The 25,907-nt window shown below is 43.4% G+C and overlaps 3 protein-coding genes across 5 annotated transcripts; 2 read left to right on the top strand and 1 right to left on the bottom strand.

Annotated features, from left to right (window-relative positions):
• Positions 1–628: 628 nt before the first annotated feature.
• Positions 629–15,004, top strand: LOC135391137 (CAP-Gly domain-containing linker protein 3-like). Of its 3 annotated transcripts, XM_064621245.1 has the most exons (14): positions 629–756; positions 1,369–1,645; positions 2,687–2,942; positions 3,980–4,123; positions 5,060–5,274; positions 6,294–6,429; positions 7,106–7,252; positions 7,329–7,454; positions 10,113–10,236; positions 10,374–10,456; positions 10,561–10,624; positions 11,773–11,867; positions 11,955–12,109; positions 14,224–15,004. In XM_064621245.1, exons 2-14 carry the CDS (start codon positions 1,388–1,390, stop codon positions 14,230–14,232), a joined length of 1,812 nt encoding a protein of 603 aa, XP_064477315.1. In that variant the 5' UTR covers positions 629–756; positions 1,369–1,387; the 3' UTR covers positions 14,233–15,004. The 3 variants fall into 3 exon arrangements, with proteins under 3 accessions (XP_064477315.1, XP_064477313.1, XP_064477314.1); XM_064621243.1 differs by having other exon boundaries at positions 11,955–15,004; XM_064621244.1 differs by lacking the exon at positions 629–756 and adding an exon at positions 783–982 and having other exon boundaries at positions 11,955–15,004.
• On the bottom strand, positions 14,766–16,597 carry LOC135391139 (trafficking protein particle complex subunit 13-like). Its single transcript, XM_064621247.1, has one exon. The coding sequence runs from the start codon at positions 16,431–16,433 to the stop codon at positions 15,090–15,092; it is 1,344 nt and encodes a 447-aa protein (XP_064477317.1). The 5' UTR covers positions 16,434–16,597; the 3' UTR covers positions 14,766–15,089.
• Positions 16,464–25,881, top strand: LOC135391138 (WD repeat-containing protein 76-like). The gene is made up of 13 exons (XM_064621246.1): positions 16,464–16,930; positions 17,005–17,046; positions 17,372–17,458; positions 17,562–17,611; positions 18,223–18,310; positions 18,382–18,557; positions 20,683–20,836; positions 20,917–21,075; positions 22,248–22,363; positions 22,466–22,564; positions 23,091–23,240; positions 23,370–23,423; positions 25,507–25,881. Exons 1-13 carry the CDS (start codon positions 16,760–16,762, stop codon positions 25,760–25,762), a joined length of 1,602 nt encoding a protein of 533 aa, XP_064477316.1. The 5' UTR covers positions 16,464–16,759; the 3' UTR covers positions 25,763–25,881.
• The last annotated feature ends 26 nt before the right edge of the window (positions 25,882–25,907 follow it).

Raw genomic sequence — 25,907 nt, 5'->3', positions numbered from 1 at the left:
GCTGTAGGAACAGGTGCTCAACTGGCTCGAACGAAAGCAGTTCTTTCCACTCTATTTGTGTCTGGTTTCCGGTCCCCTCCTTCGCGTTCCAGTATTGTCTTTCTTTCGAATGAGCGTATTGTTTCCGTCGGAGGGGACACGAAAGAAACAAATACCTCATTCGTCACAGAGGGTGAATGGGAAGGGCAGCAGGATCACGAACTGCGGCAGTGGCGAGGAGGATTTGGTGTCACGAACGTTTAAAAGATCTAAAGCGGTTCGGACATCTACTTTAAAACAGGTCGCTCAAGAAGGTGTTTTTTTCTTGTCGAAGGAAGAGAGGAGTTACCTACGAGATTTCGCTGATCTTTGCGACACGACCTCGACATCAATAATTGTCACCGCCGGCTGGGTGCCTGCTTCCACTTGCTTCGCTGACAAAGGTTCGTCTGCTAGGTTAATTATCTGAACATTGCATGTCTCCGCCTCGAAAAGAGAGCAAACGTTCCAAACTTATTTCGAAACATTTTCTTAGTCTGAATTGCGCACAAATTTTCAAATTCAAATTTGGTCCTTATATTTCGCGCATGCGTAATTCGTTTGTTGACACTAGAGACACCTGCTGAACGTTAGCGGAATTTGAGCGGAATTGAGGTTGTTGGTTGTGCGTGTGTTTTGGACGTTTTGGAGGCTGGTGGTGTTGTAGGTAGTTTAGCATGCAGTGCACGTCGGCGATAGTAACGTGAGCAATATCCATGGTCGAAGCGGAAGTATACGGTAAGTGTTTCGTCCTCCGTTCAGAACGCCTGTGTACTCTATTCCGTCCAGTTCGGGCAGCTGGCTGACCGGTTTCTTAAAACGTTGTCACTGTCTGCTGTTGTGATCTGGTTTTGTGTTTGGTCGCCAAGCCGCCTTACGAGTTCATCAAGTACTGATGCAAGAAACTGAGAAGATCAAGCGGGATTGCCGCTACAGAAACATAGCACAAAAAGTCAGGCACAAGGTACACTATGGTACATCGCTCACATTTTGCTTGTGTGTCAATTAGCCTCGTAAACGTGGAGATGCGAACCGTACGTTTTTTCTATCACTGTCCGCCTGTCATCTACTCACACTACTAATTACTGTCTGGTACACTTAGTTGCGTGTGTACTCCTTTTGAACTGCCCTCATATGTGCGAAGCGCCGGCCTCTTTGATGTCTGGGAAAGTCTGGGATGCCGAACGTGATTGTGAAGGATCGTTGCATAGTACAGTGTAGCAAAAATAGACTGTGTTGTGCGGGAACATTACGGTGACTACCTATAATAGTCTGCAATGTGACATCGTGAGCGAGAAAGTTCTGGCTGTAAAGTTACTGCTTGTTTAACCTGCCTCTCAAACTTCGTAGCTGACCAGCCTGCCACGACATGACAACAGAAGAGGATGAAAGAAGCCCACCAAAAGCATCGCCAGTGCCACTTCGGCAGCATGCCATCGTGTATCAAGCTTCTGACGCTCCGGTCTGCCTGCACTGTCGCACTCTTGACATGCCTTACTTCGACACAGGGTGCCGTAGCTGCCTTGAAATTTTGCATAGCAATGACACCAAGGTACCCGAGATCTTCGCAATCATTCGCCAGTGGGCCCCACAGACGCAGCAGGACATCAAGATGCTTGTAACAGAGGTAGAGTGTTTTCCAGTTAGGGCTTCATCATGTGCAAGGCCAGTCTTTATCACCTGGGTGTGTTGCTGCAAGAATTAGCTTCAGCTTAGTTTCTGCCTGGATACATTTTTAATCAGAGGCCACCTTTCAGTGTGGCCTCCTTTCGCCTTCCTTAAATGAGTATCCTCCTTGCATAAGTATTATTTATTCTTTCAGATATTTAGAGCATGTTTGCAGTTTAAGGTCATTAAGCTTATTGAAATATGAAGGGTTTATCAATTACACAGCCTCCCGACTTGGGAAGTGCTCTTTCCACATTCTCAATGGAAGGAAGGAATTTCAGCACTCTAAGTACAGTCATGCTAGTCATATTTTAGTGCACCTCCACTGTCCCCACCAGGATGGCCTGGAAAACCGAGAAAGACAACTCCCATTTTCAACAAATCAGGGCAGATAACGATATCATTCGAGATGATGGGTGGCTACTAGTGTGCTATGCGGTGGAGTTCATTTGTCAGAGTGCAGTGTCACAGCAGTGGCTTGTTTCATATGCCTTTCGTTTTACCCGAAAATTCCCTGATCACATATCCAACAGAGATCTCAGTGCCTAATTTCTCCGGGAATTCTCGTGTGTAAATAGCACCTGATATCCCCGCCCTGAATTTGAAAAAAATCATAAAACCCTAAAACGAAGAACCCTAGGTATACCTCGTATTGCAAAAGAACAGGGACAAGAGAAATACAACGCACAGTGTGACTGCGTACTCACAACTGGTTGATCTTTAATGGAAAACACACTTAAATACACTTTACCTGGTGACGTCATCTTACCGGTGCTGCCGTCAGTCATCTTTGTCTTACTTACCATTGCTGAAAAACGATATCTCGTCTTCCTTGAGGTCTATGGAAGGGTGCTCATGAATTACCAACTACCCTGTCTTAGTACTTTAGTGAGGGTGCACCTCCTCCCCTCCCTCCCTGGGAAACAGTTGCTGAACATCCCATGGGCTGCAGAGGTACTGACTAAAGCAAAGGCCTTAGAAGTCTCATATTTCGATTCAGGTACTGCGTCGAGGTGCCAACGTGAACGACCGAGACGGCCTGACGGACATGACCCTGCTGCATTACGCGTGCAAGTCTGGGGCTGAAGGAATTGGGAGCGTCACAAATGCGACGCGTACTGTCGGAATGTTGCTCGATATGGGAGCCGACGTTTCCCTACGGTGTTGCTGGACGGATATGGCTGCCATACATTATGCTGCATATTTCGACGTCCCGCCCGTGATCGAGTTACTCCTCAAGGCTAGCAGAAAAGCAGGTACTTGCTCTCTGTGGTTCATCTGTGTGCCACAACAATGCCTTCTTTTCTAGGAACAGCATTCCAAATAGTATTTAGTATGGGTTTAAACAGTGGTTTACCCAGAATCCCAAGCACAGAGGGGTGTTAGAAATTTTTTTTTTTGGGTGGGGGTTCATTGTTATAGTTACGTCATTACAGCGTGACATATCATTTGCCGACATGTGTCTAAAGCATGGGCACCCACTGTAGGGAGTACACAGGTGAAAAAGTTAGGGGGGGTGGGGGGTTCTGGATAAATCACTGGGTTTAACTAGGCTTCCTCTAGAAACTTATTTTGTAAGTCACACTTGTTTTGGCGGGTGTTGCCGTCGTATGCAGGGTAGGACAGTCTTGGGAACTAACTAGTTACTGGAAAGTAACTACTGGCACTAGTAAGCACTAGTTACTGGAAAGTAACTGGTGGCTGTAGCTAGTTATCTTTTTCCTTGAACTAGTTACTTTCAGAATTGTAAGTTTTTTTTTGCAATAATTTCCTAAGGCGTTCGCAATTTCTTCCTGTACCCGTTGTTTACGTTCGTGTACCCATTGTTATTTGTGATTCACACAACTGCCTGTACCTGCCGTTACTTTTTCAAGTAACTTTTCCCAAGGCTAAGATAAAGGACAAAGCTAGTCATGTACTTTACAGTACATATCGTAGTAATTGCTCACACTTTGTCATTTTAAGTTTGTGTGTTTTATTGTTATAAATTTAAATGGCGAACTATCGCCTGTAAATTCGAACTATCACCGATTTGTTAAAAAAAAATGCAAATAATGCCCCTTTCTTTCCTTACTTTTTCTCACTTTTTTTCTTAATTTTCCTACTTTTGTTTACATGCTTCAATACTCACGCACTGTTGCCCTTTGACAGACGAAGTGCACAAATAACATAACCTTCCAGGGGAGTGAAGTTACTTCATTTTCCTCACTCGGGTGGCGTTGCTCTTCTGCGATGGTGTCTGAGCTATCTTGTTAAATAAATGACTCGTAGATATGTTTCTCTTCCGTCTTAGATATTGACAGCCCATGCCAGTCATTTGACAATGGCACTGCCTTACATATTGCGGCCACCAATCTGTGCTTCAGGGCGGCTCAAACACTGGTTGAATATGGAGCAAACTTGACTTCCACTGACAACCTTGGAAGGACCCCTATGGGTAAGGGAGGAAATTACCTCGGAGTAATATATTTGACCTGTGTTCAGTGAATTGAATAAGTTTACGGACCAGAGCGTGTTGCGCATTGCACTTCGCACAAAAGAGAGCGCTGAGAATAGTCTTGCCGGTTCTCCACCCGCATCTGTATCGTCTGCCTTCTCCTTGTTGGTGGTGAACAACTTTTTTACCTTCTGCAGTGAACACTTGCTAGGTTCGTCCACGAATACGTAAGCAGACTTTACTACTCGCTTACAATTGCACGACAGTTTCGTTCTTCTAAATATTCGCATCGAAAGGGTGGCCTTACTGTCAAACTCCTAGCCCCAAGAAATCATTTTGGGCAATTTACACTAGCGTTCGCCGGTGCTAAGATCTGGAATAATTTGCCTTTAGCTGTGCGTGAGGCTACGTCACTTTGCAATTTCAAACTGAAACTAAAACAGTTTATTCATGCAAATAAAGCACATACTTAATTTTGTCATTGTTTCATGGAACTCTCTGTGTCTTTTGCATATTGCTTATTGTTGAAAGTTTCTAATTAAACGTGTTTGCAACGTAGAATACGGGAATGCCTCACGGGCTCACACTACAGTCAGTTTTTATATCCATTTTCATCGAAATTTAACAAATTGAATTGAATTAGAAAGAAAAAAAAAAGAGTGATTGTGTCCCAACATGCTGGGTCTAGCCACTCCTATAAGACATCCCTCTCACTTTGATTCTCACCTGCTGTTTTCATATACAGTCACACTCCTTTACAACGAAACTCAGGGGACAGCAAAAAAAATTCGTAGTAAAGGTATCTTCGTTAAAAAGGATGTCCATTATTGGACCTATAGGGCTCCAGCAGGACCGCAAAAAAATTTGCTGTAGTGGTATTTTCGTTAAAAAGGTGTTCGCTATAAAGGAGTTTGACTGTACATACTTGTTTTGCAGAGTGCATTGTTGACCCCAGGAGGGGTGATGTAATGTCAGATGCCAGCAGCATTGTCTCCAGTATGCAGGAGCTTCTGAAAACTCCCCTCTCCAGCATCCCGTCGCAAAATAATTCGCTGCTGCAGCCCGACTCCTCACCAGCTGCGACAGGGAGGGTCGTGCTACAGTCCTTGGGACTCAAGATTGGCGATCAGGTTGCAATCGGTGGGGCGAAGGTGAGTTAATGGCCTCAATAAAGCATTCGTTTGTATGTGTGCCTTTCACGCTTCTTCGTTTTGGTATAGACTGAAAAGATGGTTGAAAGAGATAAATGACATTTTGTTTTAGGAAAAAGGCTGATGAGGAAATTTGAATGTTTCTTCTTCGGAACTTTGTGTGTTCTGGAACTTTGCACGTTTTTTGTGCCTTCAGGTCTCCGAACAGTCTTCTTCATAAATAGGGCCTGAAGTTTTCGGGAAATATTTTTTTCGAAATTCGTGGGGTAAAAATCGGGTAAATAAACGTGTGCACTAAATTCATGCGAATTCGGGTGGAAAAACTTCCAGTATGCTAAATTCGGGAAGAAATCGGGCTCAGCTACTCGAACTAACTGTAGTCGTTTGGTACAAACGGTGATGTAACTGCATTTGCTGCCAAACAATTAAGTTAGTGCCTTCCTACAGATGTCCCAGTGAGGGCAGTTTGCCGGGTAAAAATCAGGTTTCACCCTAAATAGGAAACCTTCAATTCAGGGTGCAAATTCGGGGAAGAATCGGGTAAAACCCTAAAACTTCAGGCTCTATTCATAAATAATATGTGTTTCAATCGACACAGCTGGTTTACTGGGATACAGATGGTATGAACTGCAGATTAGATCTGGTTTAGAAGGTTTGCAGTTTCACTACAAAGAGAATTATGTACAAGCATGAACTGTGAGGGGAGCTGTCGTGATGTCAAAGTCTGCCTGGGGCACAATAAACCTGAAATTCTACATTTTCGAGTAAAGACTGCGTAATATGTCGATGTTCATCATGTAATATTCGACGGTTTTTGTGCATTTCATTTAGGCTAATATTTTATTCGCAAATATACTTGCACAATGCCAGATAATGTGTTTTCAGTGTCCTATGTACATATATGGTTCTAAATTTTGTATTGTGGGCTAGCAACAGTGAAGCAACAAAAAATACAGAAAAATGTGAATGTGAAGTGGGTGTATTATATGCAGCATGTACTACGTTCTCTCATTCTCTAGGTGGGAATATTGAGGTACTGTGGGACAATACATTTTGCTGCTGGGGTTTGGGCCGGAGTCGAGCTGTACGACCCGCTTGGAAAGAATGATGGCTCGCTTGGTGGCATCTCTTACTTTCACTGCGATATGAACCATGGTAAGCAACAAGTAAATGGGAAACGCTGTTCTTCTTAGATGTTGGAAGCTTTGTGTTATAGGCATTGTTGTTTGTCTTGAACGCCTGAGTTGATGGTCGTCGAGATTCGCACACTCCTGTTTCTCTCAGGGATACCCAATATCGCACCCCATGGTTGATCACGAGGGTCACCTGATACCCGAGATAAGATAGCGATGGTTTTGTTTTGGAGTTGTTTTGTCTTCGAGTTCTTGTGTGTGTGTGTGTGTGTGTTTTCTTTTGGTGTTTGTCACCTGCATTAAAACAAAGGGAAGGGAGGTGGCCCTCAGCAACAGACGGTCGTGTTCTGGGCGGCGACTCGTGAGGATGCAAGTGAGGCGTCATTCATAGTAGATCTGTTCTACTAATGTTCCTATGCATAACCAAGATACTAATAAATCAGTGAACTTTTGAAGTTATCCCGTGGTGTCAACAGCTATAACCAAGGCTATGTGACTACATGACCACTGTTGTCACAAAGAAATGCACGTACCATTCATTATTTTTTTATACAGTGTCATAACAAGGAAGGCAAACATACCTCGGTGTGTGTAAAAATTACTGCATTTTTGAACAGGCAGCGAAAATATGTAGCATTCTTTACAACTTTCTATCTCTCTACCCCTCCCTGTTTTCCACTCTTGTATACAAAAAATAGGCATATTTGCACCGATCACAAAAGTTCAGAAGTATGATGGCGGACCATTGATGGAATATGCAAGTTCGCCAAGGATATCATCAGGCACTCGGAATGTTTCATTTCCAAAGGTGGACATATCTCGCGTTGCGCCGAAAGTGGAAACAGGTAGAATTCTTTTTCCACATGAGGGCACTCGTCTTTGAGCATTTTACCATTGTCAGATACAATTTTATGGTGGCAGGTCTGTCAAGCCGGCGTCAGAAGCTCTTTGATCCAAGAAACAGACAGATTGCGGTGGGGGACTGTGTCATGATTGGGCAGCGGAAAGGCATTGTGAAATTCGTCGGTGAAACGCAGTTTGCTCCAGGTGGGTTTCAAAAGTGTTTGTAGTCCACATATAATCGGTTCATTAACTCCAAATACAGTTGCCTGCTGATTTTGTAGCCTTCTAGAAGACAATGAGTTGTTCCGAATTATCGAGCAGTTTAAATTTTTAGTCACTTACAAAAATCGGTTTTAAACCCGTAATCTTAATGTGTCTTTGCTTGTCCTGCTAGCATCTTAATCTGTTTAGTGTTGTCGCTATAGGTTTCTCAGGTGTGTTGACACCTGCAAAGTTTGTCGCCGTTTACAGGGGATGTCAACAATATTCTTGTTTTTGCCACAGTCATCCGAGCCTACCGCTAATTAACCCAGAACAACTAAAACAAATGATTTTGCCACTGTGATTAATAATAACAATAATAAAATAAATGAAACAAAAAGGTGATCAAAACATACCAGTAATAGCCATTACCACAACTCAATACCAGACAGAAGTGTGTTATCCAGATCTGCTCTTGGTAACGAGCTCACGTTAGTGAAACACACGCCATTGATCATTGAAATTTTACAGGAGAAATCCATAAGGCAATTTCATTTCGAATCAGGCAAGGCCTTATTCCCTTTGAGCCTTCGATTTTTGTTATTTTTGATGTGATAGCCCCACCTGTGGCATGAACATTGGCGTTGGTCCGACTTTCCGGAACGGTGTCGTTCGGGAGGTAAAAAATAAAGAGCGTAGGTGGTAAGAATGCGAGTCTTGTTGAGACGCATTTTTTCACATCAGTTAACATGTCAACGTACTGCTTTGAGCGTTGGAATATCTTGCTACTTGTCGTTCGTTTTTCTCTTTTGCAAAAGGGATGTACTGTGGAATCTTACTAAATGGAAATCTCTTAAACGGAATTACTGCTTTAACGGAACAACAGCCGCAAGGTTGTTTAGATTCCAATTTATACAGTGCAAAAATTTAAGTTTTCCCGTTACACGGAACGAAAATTTTTACGCCACTGGGTAAACGGAGCAGAAAACAGAACTGACTGAATATTTCAAAGCATCATCGCTACACACATCGCAGCTTGAGCTCTCCGCTTCCAGTACGGCCATGATTAGGATTAGCATGTTAACAGTAGTAAATGCCATTTCCAACAGCATCGCAGAAGCGTGCGCATGATGCTCTTGATCTTTAAAGCAAGATCGAAGTTATCAACAATTTTGAGAGTGGTTGCTACACAAAAACGGCACTTGCGACAAAGTAAGGGATGCCAAAAAGTACACTAACAAGAATTCTTAGCGAAAAGGACAAGCTGTGTGATGCCTTTAGTGTTTCATGATTTGGACCGCAAAGAAAAAGACTTGGACTCTGTGACTACGAAGAGTTTGAAAAATGCTTGTTACTGTGGATAAAGTGTGCCCAAAGTCAGAATATCCCAATGAATGGGCCAATGGTTCGTGTGAAGGTGGAACATCTCGATGAGGACTAGAATAAAGTTGAAAATTGTGTGTGTATTCCTCGTCTTTGATGCAGTGATGTGCATAAACGCTGCTTACAGCTTCTGCACTCTTGGAGGTTACACCATTTAACATCTCACACACAACTCAGTAAATGGAACTCCTGATAAACGGAACAGATTTTCCAGGTCCCTTGAAGTTCCGTTTAGAGATTCCACTGTGTCTGAATTCAGTATATTCTTATTTGAGACTTAGACTTGTGTTGTGATTCAAAGCGTATGTGGCGCAGACATAGGCGTGTACAGTCATGTCTCGCTTATCCGGAGTTCAGATATCCGGAAAACTTGTTATCCGGACTTGAATTGCCGGGAACGAACCTGCTACCATTGGATTTTGTCTCGGTTATCCGGAATTCGTTATCCCTATCTGGACAGCAAGTACGGGGACCAACTTTCCAGGACCCAGGTCATTCTGATTCGCTTACCCGGAAAAGTGTCAACGTCCTCTGTCTCTGGCATGTTCTGTGTTCGCATTATTCTGGAAGAGGGTCACAGCTCACCGGGGCATTCTGTACTGTTTGACTCCCCTTCTTCGGAGGTCACTCCCTTTTGGTGTGCGTGGTAGTAGCCCAAGTTTATTGTGCATACTTCGCCTGAGGAAAGGGTGGTGTTCCCTCCCATGTGCAGCTTAGCAGTGGGAGTGACCCAACAGACCATATACATCCCAGGTGCATCTTGGCGATATCGCAAATTGGATGTTAGAATATCCATGGGAGCTTCAGAGAGCCAGTTTACGTAGAAAGTACATCCATGCGACTGCCAGATTCCTACTGTTTGTACATCCCGGAATCGTCGCATGGGCATCCATTTTAGATGTTTTGATGTTCAGGAGATATTTTAAAATTTATGCTATTTATGCTTGTTTTGTGTTGAATCAATTTGCAATTGATCGTCTACTATAGCAGATGCCACACATCCTAATTAAACAAAAAGAAATGATTACTTTTGACAGTACGATCTGTAACATATATTCATCATATATAACATCATCCAATATATTTATCAGCAACACTGCGTGACCAGTGTTAAGTGCAGTAACCCCACTGCGGGAGGGGTGCCCAGTGACCTTTCGGCCGTAATCCAAGACACGGTCCACCAATGCTGTTTTCTGTATTGCTTCCATCGATGCCTAGACGTAGGAACTGCTTTTGGTTGTCATGAAAGATAATGTCCACATCCACTATCTGTTGCAGGACAGTGGTGTGGGATTGAGTTGTTCAAGCCGCAGGGCAAGAATGATGGCTCGGTAAATGGTGTGAGTTACTTCACCTGCCCGCCAAACCATGGTATCTTTGCACCACCTACCAGGGTCACGTGGTAAGTTATCTCAGAGACTAAGACTGGAGAAATTAGGCATCCCCCCCCCCATGTAACGTGTATTATTATACATGCTTGTAGTAGAAACCATGAACATAAAAGTCATTTGGCCCTCTTCTTGTCATGGACACTTATAGTGTACCAGCTTCGACTGAGGAAGATGCATCAGATCCGGATTCACTGGTAGACATGAGCACTTCAGCGAGTCGAAGCTCAACGGGTTAGTATTTTTCGTTACGTACAGCACTTGTTGCATCGGGTCAGTGTTTTACATCTCGTTTTTCTTTTTTCTTTTTTTCTTTTCTAATTGTAATCCTGTTTCAGAGGGAGACACAGCAAGTAGCCCTGCTTCACAAAGATCATACACGGTGGATAAGAAATCTCATTCGTAAGTACACCCTTGTACACGAATAGTGTGGAATCTAAGACCCAAAGCACACACATATGCTGTGGATTGCTGACACCTGAGCAATGAGTTTCTTCGGTTACACCTCTGAGGGGAGCTGTTTGGTGTACCATTGCTGTTCTCGTCTGAATTAATCAATCAATCAATCAATCAATCAAGGGATGATGTCAGGGGGCATTCGAGGTGATGTTGCAGCGTGTGGAGGTGAGGGGGTGGCAAGAGCTTGGGAAGTGACTGGCATTCGGTTGTGGGGACAGCAAGTGGTGGACGACAGTCAAGCAGGGTGGACGCGAGCTTGCCAAGTGAAATATATTGTGTTGACAGCCATGAGTGTCTGTCGCAAAATATTGCACGAAGTTCTCGTACAGTATTTCCTGCACCGAACATGGGCCAGCTGAAGTATGCGTGAGACATCGGTAAAACAACAGGGGTGCCGGAAGATGGGTGCAAGGGGGTGTGGCCACACCCCTTGAGCTTAGACTGCAGGGCCTTGCCCCCCTTTCATGCATTGAGATTGGAAAAGGTTTCTGGTACTCTGCCTTATAAGGCAGATTTTTGAAGGATTTACATGTTCAATCGTATGAATTTTAGTTACTACACATACATGTAGCAGTTTTCTAAGTAGGGAAAGTCTCTTGTTTCACATTGACATTATTCACTGTCACTACCTCTCTGAAACGGAACATGTCTATAGACCTATCTAATCACATAGAGAAAGACGGGCCGTTTCTTAGTTAACAAAATCCTATAAGGCGAGGCTGTCTTGGCATATTTGGAGTCATTCTGCACTGTTTGTAGCACGTGCCACTCTGCCACTTAGTTCTTTTTTGTAAAGAAAGTTATTAATATAGCAGTCCCTCTCACTACAGCTCGCACCCCTTGTGGTGAGGGATTTTCAACACCCCTGGTGCTATGTCATGTTTACTGCCTCCTTCAGTATCTCCATTCTATCATTTGGTCTCCCAAACGTAGACTTTGGTAACTTTATTAGCTTATAAGTGCCTGCTGAAGGTTGTACCGCTCATGCTTCAAAGCTTGCTTACATATGTCGTATCGGTAGTGCTAATGGAGTGATGGCTACAGCGCAACCTTAATGATTGTTGACGTACACAAATGTATTAACCCTTCAGGTCCAAATCACACCAACCGAGGACAATATCAACAAATCTCAAAAAGGGCTGCTGGCTAGCAACAGGAATGAACGTATTCGTCCGGAATGAACTGGGTAGGAGAGGACGTACATATTTTGCAGCATTCTGGCCACAACGTGACACGTGCCCGTACAAGCTGCTATGCTTCTCCCCCCATTCAGGTGTTCTCCGTTACATGGGCCCGGTGCATTTTGGTGAGGGAACCTGGCTGGGTGTGGAACTACGAACGGCTCATGGTCGCAACGACGGATCGGTTCAGGGGCATAGGTACTTCGCCTGCAAGCCCAACCACGGGTTGCTTGTCCGACCCAGTAAGGTGACCGTACGTGGTATTAATGGTGCTAAGCTCTTTGAGGAGCAGAAAGCGTAGGTTGTCTAGGTTTTCTCTACTTTTCCTGTCCGTGTCAGTTTTGCGGCATTTGTTCCGCTTTGCGTTTGTCATATGCTTCAGTGTCATGTGCACGAGCAACATTCCCCCAAATACTGCGGCGGAAGATGCAAAAAATGTTGTAGCTTTCCGTTGCCGCATAAGCGTGAGCGCTCGACATCACGCCTTTTCGTGTACTGCTAATCGTGGGGAATATCCTGTGGGGCAGTCACAAGGTATTGCGTAGCAGACGTTGGAAAAATATGCTGACAGTGTCGTCTGCTAAGCGCGCAGAACGTCACTCCCGATATTCTGGCACCGCGCACATGCTCAACTTAACATGCGACGGAACTGCTGCCCTCGAAGAATTTTGTTTGCTTTTTCTTCCTCTAGAATATTCTGTGGGGATGTCGCTCGTGTGAATAGTGCGCGGAGTATGAATCGTGGCTTCTTTCCACGTTTGCTTTCAAGTAGATCGAGTCATAAAAATCAAAAGATTGGGTGAAAACCACCTGAATTCTCAAGTTAGCAGATCCCTTACTTTAGTAAACAGTTGCATGTGCAACCTATGGTAAAGGCTCTAGAGAGCTAACCGCTTGGCAGGTTTAAAGAGGTTTCAGGAGGTTTTGTCCTGTTGAGTTGCTCTCGCAATTATCAAAAAGAAAAGCGCTCATGAAAAAATGGCTAGGAAGCAAGCGAGCTGGTGAAGATGATGCATAATGTAAAAACCCCGAGACTAGGGAACACGAAGGGACAGACACAACACGAAGGCAACACGTGTTGTGTCTGTCCCTTCATGTTCCCTAGTCTCGGGGGGGTTTTTACATTATACATTATGCAAGCGCTCATGCCTTTGTAAGTATATTGATCTGAAAACTTCTGCTGTTAGTTTGTCCCCATGCTTTGGTGCAATACCTATAGAGTGCTATGAGATCATTTGGCATATGGATGTGGTTTGATTTCAAGTTCATCTGTCTTTTGCTATGTATCTACAGGAGTGGTGAAGCACTCCAAACCATGTGACTATACCAAAAAAGTATTGTGAGCTTTCCTCTTTGGTGGTTCTTCATCGTTATTTATTGTTTTGTTGATCATTTTAACAGCGTTTTAAACTTGCCATGCAGGCAGTGCTGTTACCTTTGTTGTTACGATTATTATTTTTATTCTTCTTTACAATCTCATTGTAATATACAACCTACCAAATGTGTACATGTTTGTTTGAAGAAAAAATGTCCCGTTTCGGTAGAGCACAGATGCACCAACCCAAACTGTTCCTTGTTATTAACACTTTAGTCATAGGAATATGGCCAGTTTTAACATTCAGTTACAGCTGTTCTTTGACTGGGTTTTGTATGACAGCTCATTTAAATGTGTATGTTTTGTTACGGTTTGTGCACTCTTGACAGCTAACTTTCACTTTACAGTACAGTGTCAATGTGGACTTTGATGCCACACACATGTACCTTTATGTTTTAAGAATACGTACTTTCCTTTTATGTTGTATCTTGTTTTGATTCACAAACTACAACTGCTACAAGTAGATTCATCAACCTTTACTAAGTGTAAATTGTGTACGCATGCATAATGTAAGTCTATCTGTTTCTGATGCTTCCCAGAGATGTGCAGTTCACAATTTATGGCACACGTTTCACATTCCAAACCAAAGCACAATAGTACTTGCATTTATCATTACATTTCTGTATTTTTTTTAAAGTAGTTATCGCTCGTTGTCTAGAATTTATTGGTGCATGACTGTGCAGTATTAGACCTAAATGGCAATGCAGATTATTTTCCAACGTGAAAAAGGTCTTGGCATGGCCAACAAACAAATTAGTATGTGACACTAATTTCATTCCATTGTTTCAGTCCCATGCCTTTACTTGAATGTAACTTGTATCTCTTGTCCGATTTACAACAGTACGATAGTACTTTTTTTTTTTTTTTTTGAGTGATAAAAATTATTCCTTCACTTCACAGTTGAGCACTAAATCTTGTATTGCCCTTGTAACATACAGAATCAAAACTGGTTGTGGCAGTAATACATTTCTTTTTATTCTGCTCAGGAAGGCTAGGTGGTTGCAGGACAGCTGTGCTGAACACAGTCACGTTGGTTGTGGTCGATGTGGGTGATATTTGCAATGTAAATGGCTCCGATACTCTGATGACTCGTCAACAGCAGCCTTTCCGATATTTGCAGTTTCCTGTTAGCAGATTAGTAACTTTACCATGACCACGTTGTTTAGTTTGTTGTACGAACGGTGCAATATTTCAGTGCTGCAAATTACAAGTATTGTGTCTGCCAGTATAGTTACATACTTTCCTAAATGCATGTAGCCATTGCGAGTTGGTACAGTAAGGTACGTCAGAATATGTGTAGCAGCAATCCTGTATACACGTGCATTTATAAGAATGTTGTTAGGTTATTGATGTGCTACGCAAACGTGAATCCACGCTTCCACAAACATCTTGTTGGCATTGTATGTGAGTTTGTCTGCAAATCAAACTGATGATGGTTGCTACCCTGCTGCTTGACTTGTCACTTAATATTTGGTGGTAGGTGGAAACGTTCAGAAGAAACGGGGTATGTTTGAAGAAAAAGCGTGAATGGAAGCAAAATATATTATATATACATTTAGCATGTACATAGTACAAAGCTGCATATCGCAATAATCTGCAAACACAATATTGTATTGGCTGCACATTATCTTATCTGTAACAATGTGAACCCAAAATATGGGATGAAATGCAGCCCATGTTCCGCAAGAAACCAGTACCCCCAGACTGCTGTAGTTTCCACTTCCAATTCAAGACCGAAAAATATGCAGTAAAACCATTTCAAAGCCATTGCTTGAGCTGTTCTTTCTATAACCGAGCAACACAAAACCCCGCACACTTTACCTTCTTGCCTCAGCACTGTTAAAAGTATGACCTAGCAAGCTTTAGAAACATTTGAACTAACGAACACAGTGGTGATGTCATCGTAATCGTAAGTTCGCTTCAGGAAAGGATCCGAAAGCTTGATTCCCGAAACAGTTTGTAAACCAGTTCGGAACGGAACAGCTTCGAGGTTAATCTGCAAGCTACACTGCGGCTCAAGCTTGCCCAGGTTCTGACCGGACAAGCCCTGCCACAAGATGCCTGGAGACACGGTGTTGTCGAGCATGAGGTAAAGGTCAACCGTCCGCTGACATGTGTTCGTAACCAGGCATATCATTTCAAAAGGCTCCTCTAGCGTGACGATGCTCGGAACAGAGTCAACGGTCAGGCGGATGTCGCCGTACTCGGGAGCAATCCTCTCCAGCTGTGACGTCTGTAGCCTTCCACGTTCTCCCATGACAGAACGCCACACAATGTCCAACTTCCCGATCGTCGTGATGCCTCCCTTGAATTTCCTCTCGGGGTCGATGATTCTCGGAGACAGGCTAAAGAGGTACTGCCTGCTGTCATGCGGGTTCAGGAAGTTGATGTGGCCAAAGACACTTTGATTTTCGTTTATAGTGTTCATCTGACAGACTTCGAAGTGGGACGATGGCTCGAGAGACACCTTTTCTAGGGTTATGGGAAACGACGTGATGTTCTGAAGCTGCGCTTCGAGATAAACTTCGTCCGACTCGGCGTTATAAAACTTTGTTTTGACGTCAAGCGGCTTAAATACTTGAAACTTGAAGAATTTGCGGAAGTACAACTTCTCCCCCGCCTGCGTGACGTAACTAACAGTGCAGACTAGAATGTGCATCCCGATCTCCTTAACTTCATGATGAATGACTTCGTCCACGCTGTCATTTTGTTTCAGTTCTGTAATTGTACTTTCGTCACCTCGTCCTGTGAGCAGCACTTTTTGAGTCCCGGTTTGTAGCTCGGCTTTGACGGACACATCATTCACCGGCTGTTTACTGTCATTGTGAACGCTCATGTAACACGAGAAGGTTTCTCCGAGGTAGATGTTGCCGAAGCTCTGCGGAAGCATGAGAAAGTTTCCCGAGCTGAATAGCTCGAGCCCAAGTGGTGCACCCAGATCTTGTTTGAGGTCGTGAAGCCACATACTGCCGGGAATATCTCGCGTGTCGCAGACGATCGGAAGTGTAGAAAACAGAGAAGGTCGAGTGAGTCGCATCACTTTCAGAGCGAGGAAATGTTCTTTAGTATCCTTGTGCTCCATTTTGATGTGTAGTTCCACAAGCAAGGGGGAAAATCGCAGGACAGGACGCCTACTGTTCACACAAGTCAACAAAACAGCACACGCCCCGCCATAATGTAGAGCAGGTGGTGCCATCCAGTGCCACCACTGCTGTGACGTCGCAGAATTGGTTTAATTTCGTCACCTAATTTTCGAGTGAGTGCGGGCAAGAGTTGATACTAATTAAATCGTCGATGGCACGAAACAAAGCTTGAGCATAGCTGGAGAGCGGGTTCTCTATCATTCTCTAGGCGTTGTCTGTAGCAGCAGCGCGGCACTGTGCGCAGGAACGCGGGAACTGGAACTGGCGGGAACGACGCACATGTGTGCTGTGTGTCCGTGGAGTCTGCGCGCGTTTTTCGTGCTTGCCATCGAATCTCTCTAATCTGTCCGTGTGTGCGCGCACATAAACAACTACTTACATGAGAGCCGATAGTAGCGAGAGTATACAATCCTTTTCTTTCTACGGTGCGCGAACGATGATCACACGTAGCAAGGGAACCAAAAGATCCTCGTCGTGGCGTGTAAACAAGGATGTTGAACATGAGAGAACTGATGTTGATCCCTTGCATGAAATGGAGAGAGGTACTGCGGTGAGTAGATATTTCGAGGTTTTTACGGCGTCTGATGCAGTGAAGACAGTTGGGTTGAATGTTGGGTGTTTCAGAAACGGCCGAAACTGGAGAAGAAAGGGAAAGGAGACAAAAAGGTAAAAGTGAAACATATGAACACATGAAAAAATGGCTAGGAAGCAAGCAAGCTGGTGAAGATGATGCATAATGTAAAAGCCCCGAGACTGGGGAACTCGAAAGGACAGACATACTTTTTTGAAGAATGATGAAACATGAAAGTCACTGAAAAGGTTAGCCAGCTTCGTGTTGTGTCTGTCCTTTAGTGTTCCCTAGTCTCGGGATTTTTACATTATGCATGAACAAATGGTTATAATGACAACTACCATACTGACAGCTGAGCGTGGAATGCTATTATTTCGCAGTGATGAGTGATGTATACGTCATGTGGTGCTGGCTTTTCAGAAAACGGACAGTAACGATTTTGATGCAATAAGGCAGAGGAACATCGAAGAAAAAAATGCGTTTTTACAGTCCCTGAACATCGATGGGGTTGGTATATTCACTGTTCTGAAATATTGCGCCTTTTCTGTTTTGTGCACGTAGTTTTTTAATAAGTAGTATTATAGTTGACACATACTTATTCATTTCTCAGCTAAAGCTGGGCCTTGTCAGTTCAAAGAAGACCACCCCCACTTCCATAAGGTATGTATGTCCACATGACTTTCGTGTGTCTAGTGCCATGCTGTGTGTGCTTGACTTTTCCGTTTACCAGCAGTGACTCTGTTATGATTGCCTACGTAAGTCTACAAGGGGGCATGTTGCCAAGCCATTGCTAAGCTCTCAATATATATGAAAAGTGAATCAGTCTTGTCAAGCATTTAGACATGTGGAGGAGTATAATGGGATGCCCTGTACAATTCTCAAATTTCAGATCCAACTTTAATTAAATCACGTTACAATCTGGTCAGTTTTTATGGTTCGATTCAACCAATATTGTTTTGATGTTTACCAGCTTGACCAATATTGTTCAAAACAAGATGAATGCATTGAAATTGATCATTTACGTTAACATCGTCAAGTCACACAAAGTGCCTTTTCGTCTGTACTCTCAATCACCCCTGTGACGTTATTACTATATTGTTATAAATATTAGTTATTTGTTGTTACTCGATGAAGATGTCAGTTAGTTATGCCTGACCTCCATCTTCGTATAGCACGTTATACTTTTTGAATTGTATTACCATTGTGTTGAGTGCTGGTTGCCCGAAGTTCTTACTGTTGGTTTCGCTATAGAATCTTAACTTCTCCTTCAGAAAAAAGCCCAAGGTAGAAGCGCTTCCTCGTCGGCAGAGTTTACGACTTCAAAGTAAAGAGCCTAGTAATGAAGTATCGCACACATTTGTAAGTAACTTTATTCACTGCAAAGCGTGCACAAGAACAGATTTTAATTCCTGCTCAATGTCTCGACGAAGGAAGCCCCTGTGGAAGGAGTGCTGAAGGTTGAACGAGTTGGACCCTTGGATTTCAAAGCTGTGTTTGAAGGTTCCACTGAGGCTGAACAGTCTTTTCTGCTTGAAGAGACCACAAGCAGCATGTTAAAGACCGCGCTTCCACCATTGACGAAGGAGAACATCAGGGACCTGGAAAGGTAAGGTCGCCATGGTTGGCTGCGTCACAACAAGTGCTTTTTTTTTTTTTTTATGAAACCAGACGTATTTCATGAAACTGCTTTACGGTCATCCATGTACGGGTCACAAGCACGTCTGCCTAAAGCCTACATTCCTCCACATGTCAGCTGTCCTGACAGCTCCTTTAAGTGTAGGACGGCGAAAAAATGCCCGTGATTAAATTGTGGTGCTCGATCATGAACTTCAACATAATTTCATATTAGTCGTGTGTAGGGCAAGACGCGCGAGACTTTTTCTCCATCGTCCTTGTTGTCGTCTGCTTTCAAAACAAGCAGATTCCACGTGATTCTCCTCCTGCTACGCAATTGGCTGAGAGCACAGAGTCTCTTTCTCAGACGTCTTAACTCTGCAGCCGAATCAAATGACAGTCAACAAATCTAGCACGCTATCGTTGAAGGCAACATGGGAATGCCCAAACTGGCAGGTATCCGCTCCCGGTGGACGTAATCGCTTCCTACCGATGCTCATCTGTTGACACTGTCAGTGGCGCTCGACCGTGGCTATGAATAGGGCCCAAGGATAGATATGAGGTTATGTGTAACAAAACAAATACATGCCCTGTGCACTTGAATGGACTAATCGGTATAGGGATCAATCCCACCTGCAAACTGCTTTATAATGATCAGTGTTAAAATGCAACAACATTTGTTTCTCCTGTTTTTGTGATCTTTCGTTAAGAAATTTACCTTCAAGAGTAAAATTGTGTGAATCACTGCTAGCAGGTTAAAATACTTCCATAAAAAGCTTTTCTACATAAACAGTACTCCTAAATGAACGAAATTGGCAAGTCAGGTATATTACACTATGCAGGTCTTTCTTAGTACGTTGTATTCTACTGTAGGAGGGCTGTGTGAACATTCAGATTTTTCAAATGCCGAAGCGAGTAAATGTATATTTGATCCGAATTCCAAGTTAGATATTGAACTCTAAATTCGAACTTCACATGGGAGTGATGTCTGTTCCAAGCCGAATAGTACATTTGAATACATAGTTACAAAGCTGCACTTGTAAGCCTAAATAATACCTCAAGAGAGGGCTCAAAACAAAGTGAGCGCTACTGACATCAGATTGTGCCACTGAAGTGCCACTGCCTCCCCAGTAAACATGGCAGACAGTCTTGAACAAACTGGCGATGAAAGTTAATTTTTATGTGTTTCACGCAACATATAACATTAATTCTCGTTTCATTTCCTTCGTTATTTGTTCATCTTTCAGGTACTAGTACCATATCTTTTTTCTGTTCATTTTCTTTCATTAAAAAAAAAAACTAGTGGTCCCAATATGGAATTAAATCTACTGTGTGTCAGTATACCGGGTGTTTCACAAAGGTCCCTTGGCTGAATAATTAACGAGTGGCACTTCCGAAAAGCTTTCTTTTCAGTGAGCATCTCTGGGACATCAGCCAAGAACTGAGTAGTGAGCGGATCATTTGCGTATGGTCATTAGTTCAATAAGATTCCTAACTTTCAAATTTCACTTCGAACACTTTCGGAACCTGAAGCGAAAAATATTCCAGCAACAAAAAAAACACAGCGACACTAGTGATTTTTCAAGTAAACAATTGGTTTCGGTTTACATATTTCGGAGCAGCGCACCAATGCGCTCTTTCGCTCAGCTGTTTGGCTGTGGATCACGTGTTCATCCGCCTAGTTCACACATGCGGGTAGTGGAAGATAAAAGAAACCCCATGAGCCCTGAGAAGGCCCTGAGTTGTGTGTCCTCAATTCGCTTCGGTCTTAATGTTACTGTTTGCACAGCCTTATACCGTAGTATGTATACAGTAGAACCTCTATGTAGAAAGCATGCATATTGTGAAGATATGTGTGGAGACATGTAAACCTGCGTAAACCATCAACAACCGATGTAGAGAAGTCTTTTTTAATGGCTTCACGAGCTTCACTTCAAAGAGATTCAATAGTACTACTACTTGTACTGTAGTACTGCAGTACTAGCACACTATGGGAAGAAAGCTGTGTTCTGTTCTTTCTATGCAGCCGTGCTATGTAACATGTAAAGTACCTTGAACTAAGGACTTGCATTCATTTGAAAATAATTACTTCAAAATGTGTCTTTGCCCATGTCTAGGTACAAGAATGCCTTCAGGAACATGACAGTCGACGGCACTTGTATTGAGAAGCTTACAGTGCACCGCATCACATGTTTAGCAGTACATCCATCGAAGGATGTGACCCTCGCATGTGCAGGAGACAAACGTGGATACCTCGGGTTCTTCAAGCTGGTGAGTTTATGGGGCTCGCTTCGTCATTCCAGCCTCTTGATCCTGTACACCTTTGCTGACCCCAGTGATTTTGCTTAAAGGGAAAGGACGGTGCAGAAAATATAGTTGAAACGTACAGCCCACATGCAGCCGGAGTGATGTGCCTCAAAATAAGACGGGATGCACCTCGATACATATATTCCGGCAGCTACGACGAAACTATTAGACGTGCCGACATTGAAACTGGAATCTTTGAAGAGGTACGTGGTGCACCCTGAGTTGTGTGACCTTGTTATGTTTGGTCTTTCTCAAGCTTGGCAAATGTACGTCGCCCATAGTTATACCTTGCTTGTCATCAAACATGTGCCGAATACATGCGCTTTTGGTTTGGGAGAATAGTGAGGGTTCTCTAGTATGACAGCAAGGGCATTCCGGGACTAACCACGACCTACCAGATCATAGCGACCATGCCATAGGCACCCCTTCCTAGCGCCGCATTTTGGAGGCTAGTGGTGGCACTACTTGTCGGCCTGGTTATGGCTTCCTCAATACAATACTTGGTACTTCAGCGTACCTTAGTATTTTTGTACAAGCAGTGGATGTCCCACGGAAGAAGTTCTAAAGTTGAACATCATCATCATTCTACATGTTTTCATAGAAGCTGTTGCTGTCGTCTGCTACGGTAGCCGTACGTCCGCGTCTGCACGTTCAAAATTCAAATTTTCATTGTGCAATGATGATGTACAGGGTTCGCCAAGATAAACTTCGAGGTTTGTAACGAAGATAGAACAAATTAGAACAGTGTCGGAAAGCCAAAGTAGATGTTAGAAGACGTATTATGCCCCCAAAATTTATGTCGATAATGCCGCTTGGTCTGTTTCTCTGCGGATAAATCGTGAAAATTAAAAAAATCGCCACTGCCTAAACGGCTATACCTGTGTTTCAGCTTCCTTCCGTCAGATGGCGAAACGGTCGAACGCGGCAGTGCAGAGTACGATTCTGCATTCTGTTCCACTTCTTCATATTTCGATGTCGTCTTCGACCGTTTCGCCATCTGACGGAAAGGAGCGGAAACACAGGTATAGCCGACTAGGCAGCGGCGGTTTTCTAATTTTTCACAATTTATCCGCAGAGGAACGGACCAAATGGCAGTATCGACATAAAATTTTGGGGCATAATACGTCCTCTAACATCTACTTTTGCTTCCCGACGCTGTTTTTGTTTGTTTTATCTTCGTTAGAAACATCGAAGTTTATCTTGGCGAACCCTGTAGATCTGGTGGGCCAATGTACAGCACTCCTCGTAGGGGTTGCCGATTATGAAATGGTCGCTGTAATCTAGTAGGTCGTGGGACTAACGCGCATAAATAGGAGTGCATGGAGAAAAGAGCAGCTGGAGTTATTTTTCCTCCTCCCCTTTTCTGCTAATATAGATCTACAGGGCTCCCATTGATAGTGGTGTGCTGTATTTTGCGTGGGATGGACCAAGCACCATGACGGTCAGCTTCAACGACGGGCATGTTTCTTTCGTGGACACCAGGATGGCAGGGTGAGCTGCCTATCATTCTCTGTTCTCTTTCTCTTTTTTCAGAGAAAGAGATGGTGGTTCAGGGAGAGATGCATGGTATCTATTTTATGTTGAACGTTGCAGTGATCAAGTGACCAGGTACGATGTACACAGTCACAGGGTCCGAACAGTGGATGTCCACCCTTCTCAGAGCCAGTATTTTGTAACAGCCAGTACAGACAGGTATGTTGCACACCTCATTCCCACTGGTTTGTTTCTTAATTGATTTTTTTTATGTATGTCCGAGGGAAGCAATTGGTTGCCCAAAATAAAGTGAGCAAAGTTCCACACGTTGCACACTCATCTCTCTCATTTCTTTATCTTTTTATTTTTTAAAGGGGCACTAAAATGCAAAAACAAGTTAACTTCAAATTATGTTACATGCTATGTTAATTTCGTACTTGTTGTCATATTGGGGGAACTGGGTGATATTGGATGGAAAATAAAAAAGCACCTCAGATGAACATGAGGTGGCGAGCTGCACTGCTGAATGTGAAGCGTTTAGTGTTCTCCAGTGCTCGTGTGTGATTAAATTTGCACTGTGGTGATTTCCGTTTGACGGCGACGCAAATCAGGGGTAAAAGTGCGTTTTACCGGGTTTTACCCTGAAGCACAAGGCTGTAATTATACTCTCATGGTCACTAAATCATGTTCGGATTTGTGTGTGTTTCACAAAAGGGAAATTGCTTTGGTATGACTGCTCTTTCAGACTGGCAAAAATTTGGGACAGACGGAAAATGAGCAAGAGGCAGCCAGAACCAATCGCAACACTGCAACACCGTAGGTCCTGTACTTCTGCTTTCTTCTCTCCAGTGAGCGGTGATAAGGTTGTAACAACCTCCATGGATAATACTCTTAGGTACGTCTGCCTCACCCGCAGAGATAATCGCCTGCTTGATGACAATCCACATGCACCCGCAGAGATAACTTTTGTTGGTCCGCAACGTTAAATGGTGCTTCTTTTTTCCCTCTCTCTCTTTTTTTTCAGAGTCTTCAACTCCAGCAATTTCATTGGAGACATTAAGATGACTACCTGCATAAAGTAAGTCAATCACCGCACTTGTGGTGACCTCTTTCCTTACCGCCACAAAAATGGCCATTTTTGGGTGGTCTGACAAATATATATTTTGTGTCTGACAGTATCATTTCAAAATGTGTTGCCATATAGGAAAATGTAGCCATATGAATGCCCTATCGAATGATGTATGTTTCAGAAACAAAGCTATCTATGTATTCCCAAAATTAATTTTGGAACACAAAAGAATTGATGCAAACAGCAGAATCTTCATGAAGATACGCCTGTATCTTGAACAAAAACATCAATCTACAAGTTCCAAAATACCCAAGATGTGGCAAATTTTGGCAGAAATAATATCCGCAAATATCAACACTCTGGATCAAGAAGTTAATGAGTTTGGGAAAACAACATCAGCACCCATGTTGTTCATGTAACTTAGCGGCAGAGTTCATCGAAGGAGTAAAATAGAAATGAACATCATAATTTGTGCAGAAAACATTAGTTTCATGCTCAGCTTTCCTGTTCTTGTACCATATTTTGCTATTTCACCGCTTTTCTATTCCTGCCGATTACCTAGTTTCGAGACTGGAAGAACAGCAATAGTGCAAGTTCTGCATATCCACAGATTCAGGACAAAAATCTGACTGTCTAACATCTTCAGAGTCGCTATTTGCGTTCTGAGAAATGAAATTGAATCCAAATATGCTTCAAGCACGAGTATTGCGCATTCGCGGAAGAGGTCTGCCGCGACCAAGATATAATCTCCACACTGCCTCCTTTGCGCAGAGCCAGCTTCATAAATCACCACCACGAGGAGAAGCTAAAAGTGAAAATGAAACTCTTTCTGTAGTGTTTATAGTATCCAACAAATGTAACCCCTTGTCCATATCTACTTTAGAGGCCGAGCAGCGACACTCAGTGACGTAGCAGATGACGCTTCTGTAAACCAATCAGCGGGCTGTACCGTAACGACTTCAAAGCCATCCAGGCAGCTAGTTGCAGGCGTTGCCACTGCTGCGCACGATCGCAATTTTAAAAATCGAATTCTGCTGTATTTCCGCATCTGTCAAATGAATCGCATCACAAAGTGCATTATAGTAGGCAGGTTAACTGCAGCTTGGTGTAAAAAAAAGGGAAGTGACTGAAGTGCTTTCTGTGCTCCTTTAAAAGTGTGCTTCTACAATTTTTAACTTTGTCTAGAAATTTGTACTAATGAAGGACGTTTGGGGAGGGAACCAGCACAGCTGTTTCCTACAGGAAGGGGTAATAACTTGTTGCGTTGCTTTTCCGTGCACCAGTGTTCCCCAGTTTGAAGAAGATCAATGGCAGGTATCATGTTTTCAGCGGTGTTCTCTCTGCCCCAGCGGGACTGCACAAGCTGGGTGGACTGGTTGCCTGTCGGAAGGATAACGGGGTGTCAGATTAAAGGGACACCTCTGGTCTTTGACATCAACATTCCTTCCAACCATTCCTTGACATCAAAACGAAAGCAACTCGATTGTTCAGTTGCTTCGTTCGTCTTTCATGCGCGACAGAAACCACAGTTTCCTCCTCCTCCCCCTCCTAAAGAAGCACGAAAAGGCGGAGAAGCCACGGACTGGTCTCCTCAAATGATCTGCCGATATGATTGAACACATTGTTTGGGGAGGACCAATGAGAGCCCACTCAGCATTGTCGGCCTTGTTAAGAAAGAGAGGAAAAGCATAGCGGTTTCTGTTGCTCATAAATCACGAACAACGCGATGGGTTAATCCCGTTCCTTTCGTACTGGTGTCAATGTAACTGCGTCTTCCATTCCACAAGGAGAAATTTTTGCACTCGGTGTATCGTTTGTATAAGGAATGTGGTACATCACATACCATGTGTAGCATTCCCTTCTCATGCGGAAGGGCCGATGTGGGCCAAACTGAGAGGTGCATCAATCTGCGGTTGAGGAAGCAGGCAGCTTCCCTAAAAGCTGCTATCGTTGTTCTTGAAGTGTCAATTCTTGCTCAAAATCTTCATGTGCCCTTAGAATTTGTACGTTTGCAAAAAATTAGGGGCACACAAACAATGAGGGTTTTACAGTGTGTTGTAGGTTACGTATGTATGCTCTGTGTTCCTTGCAGACACTTGAACGAGACTGGCCGGTGGCTGACGCCATTCCGTGCGACTTGGGTTCCTCAAAGTGATGATGTTTTTCTTGTGGGCAGCATGCTCCATCCAAGGTGTATAGAGGCATACACCACACATGGATCATTGATGCACAAGTTCGTCGGCGAAAGTTTTGGCTCAGTTTGCTCAGTTGTGGACATGCACCCAGAACAGTCTATTCTTGCCTGTGGAAACTCTAGTGGCAAAGTTTATATCTTCAAAGAAATGTGAATAGTGTCTTCCGAACCACACTTGTAAAATAACCTTGAAGCTAAGGGCAGCCTCTGTATTTTTATGCTTTTATTTTGTGGACATATCAAAAATTATAATAAAATTCATTTGTAAACTTATTTTTATTGTCTGTGTTGTGTTTCAC

This window comes from Ornithodoros turicata, chromosome 4, assembly GCF_037126465.1.
Source record: "Ornithodoros turicata isolate Travis chromosome 4, ASM3712646v1, whole genome shotgun sequence".
In the NCBI taxonomy this organism is placed as follows: Eukaryota; Metazoa; Arthropoda; class Arachnida; order Ixodida; family Argasidae; genus Ornithodoros; species Ornithodoros turicata.
The sequence above is the reverse complement of the archived record's forward strand: the minus strand, read 5'-3'. Positions and strand labels throughout refer to the sequence as shown.

What these genes read in the sequence shown, in the direction of transcription:
- LOC135391137 (XM_064621243.1), top strand. Translation starts at nt 1,388, where the DNA reads ATGACAACAGAAGAGGATGAAAGAAGCCCACCAAAAGCATCGCCAGTG. An exon ending in AGCGAGTCGAAGCTCAACGG is followed by an intron (nt 10,457 to 10,560) that starts GTTAGTATTTTT and finishes ATCCTGTTTCAG; the next exon opens with AGGGAGACACAGCAAGTAGC. An exon ending in ATTCGTCCGGAATGAACTGG is followed by an intron (nt 11,868 to 11,954) that starts GTAGGAGAGGAC and finishes CCCCCCATTCAG; the next exon opens with GTGTTCTCCGTTACATGGGC.
- LOC135391139 (XM_064621247.1), bottom strand. Translation starts at nt 16,433, where the DNA reads ATGGCACCACCTGCTCTACATTATGGCGGGGCGTGTGCTGTTTTGTTG.
- LOC135391138 (XM_064621246.1), top strand. Translation starts at nt 16,760, where the DNA reads ATGAGAGCCGATAGTAGCGAGAGTATACAATCCTTTTCTTTCTACGGT. An exon ending in AAACTGGAATCTTTGAAGAG is followed by an intron (nt 21,076 to 22,247) that starts GTACGTGGTGCA and finishes CTGCTAATATAG; the next exon opens with ATCTACAGGGCTCCCATTGA. An exon ending in TCCATGGATAATACTCTTAG is followed by an intron (nt 23,241 to 23,369) that starts GTACGTCTGCCT and finishes CTTTTTTTTCAG; the next exon opens with AGTCTTCAACTCCAGCAATT.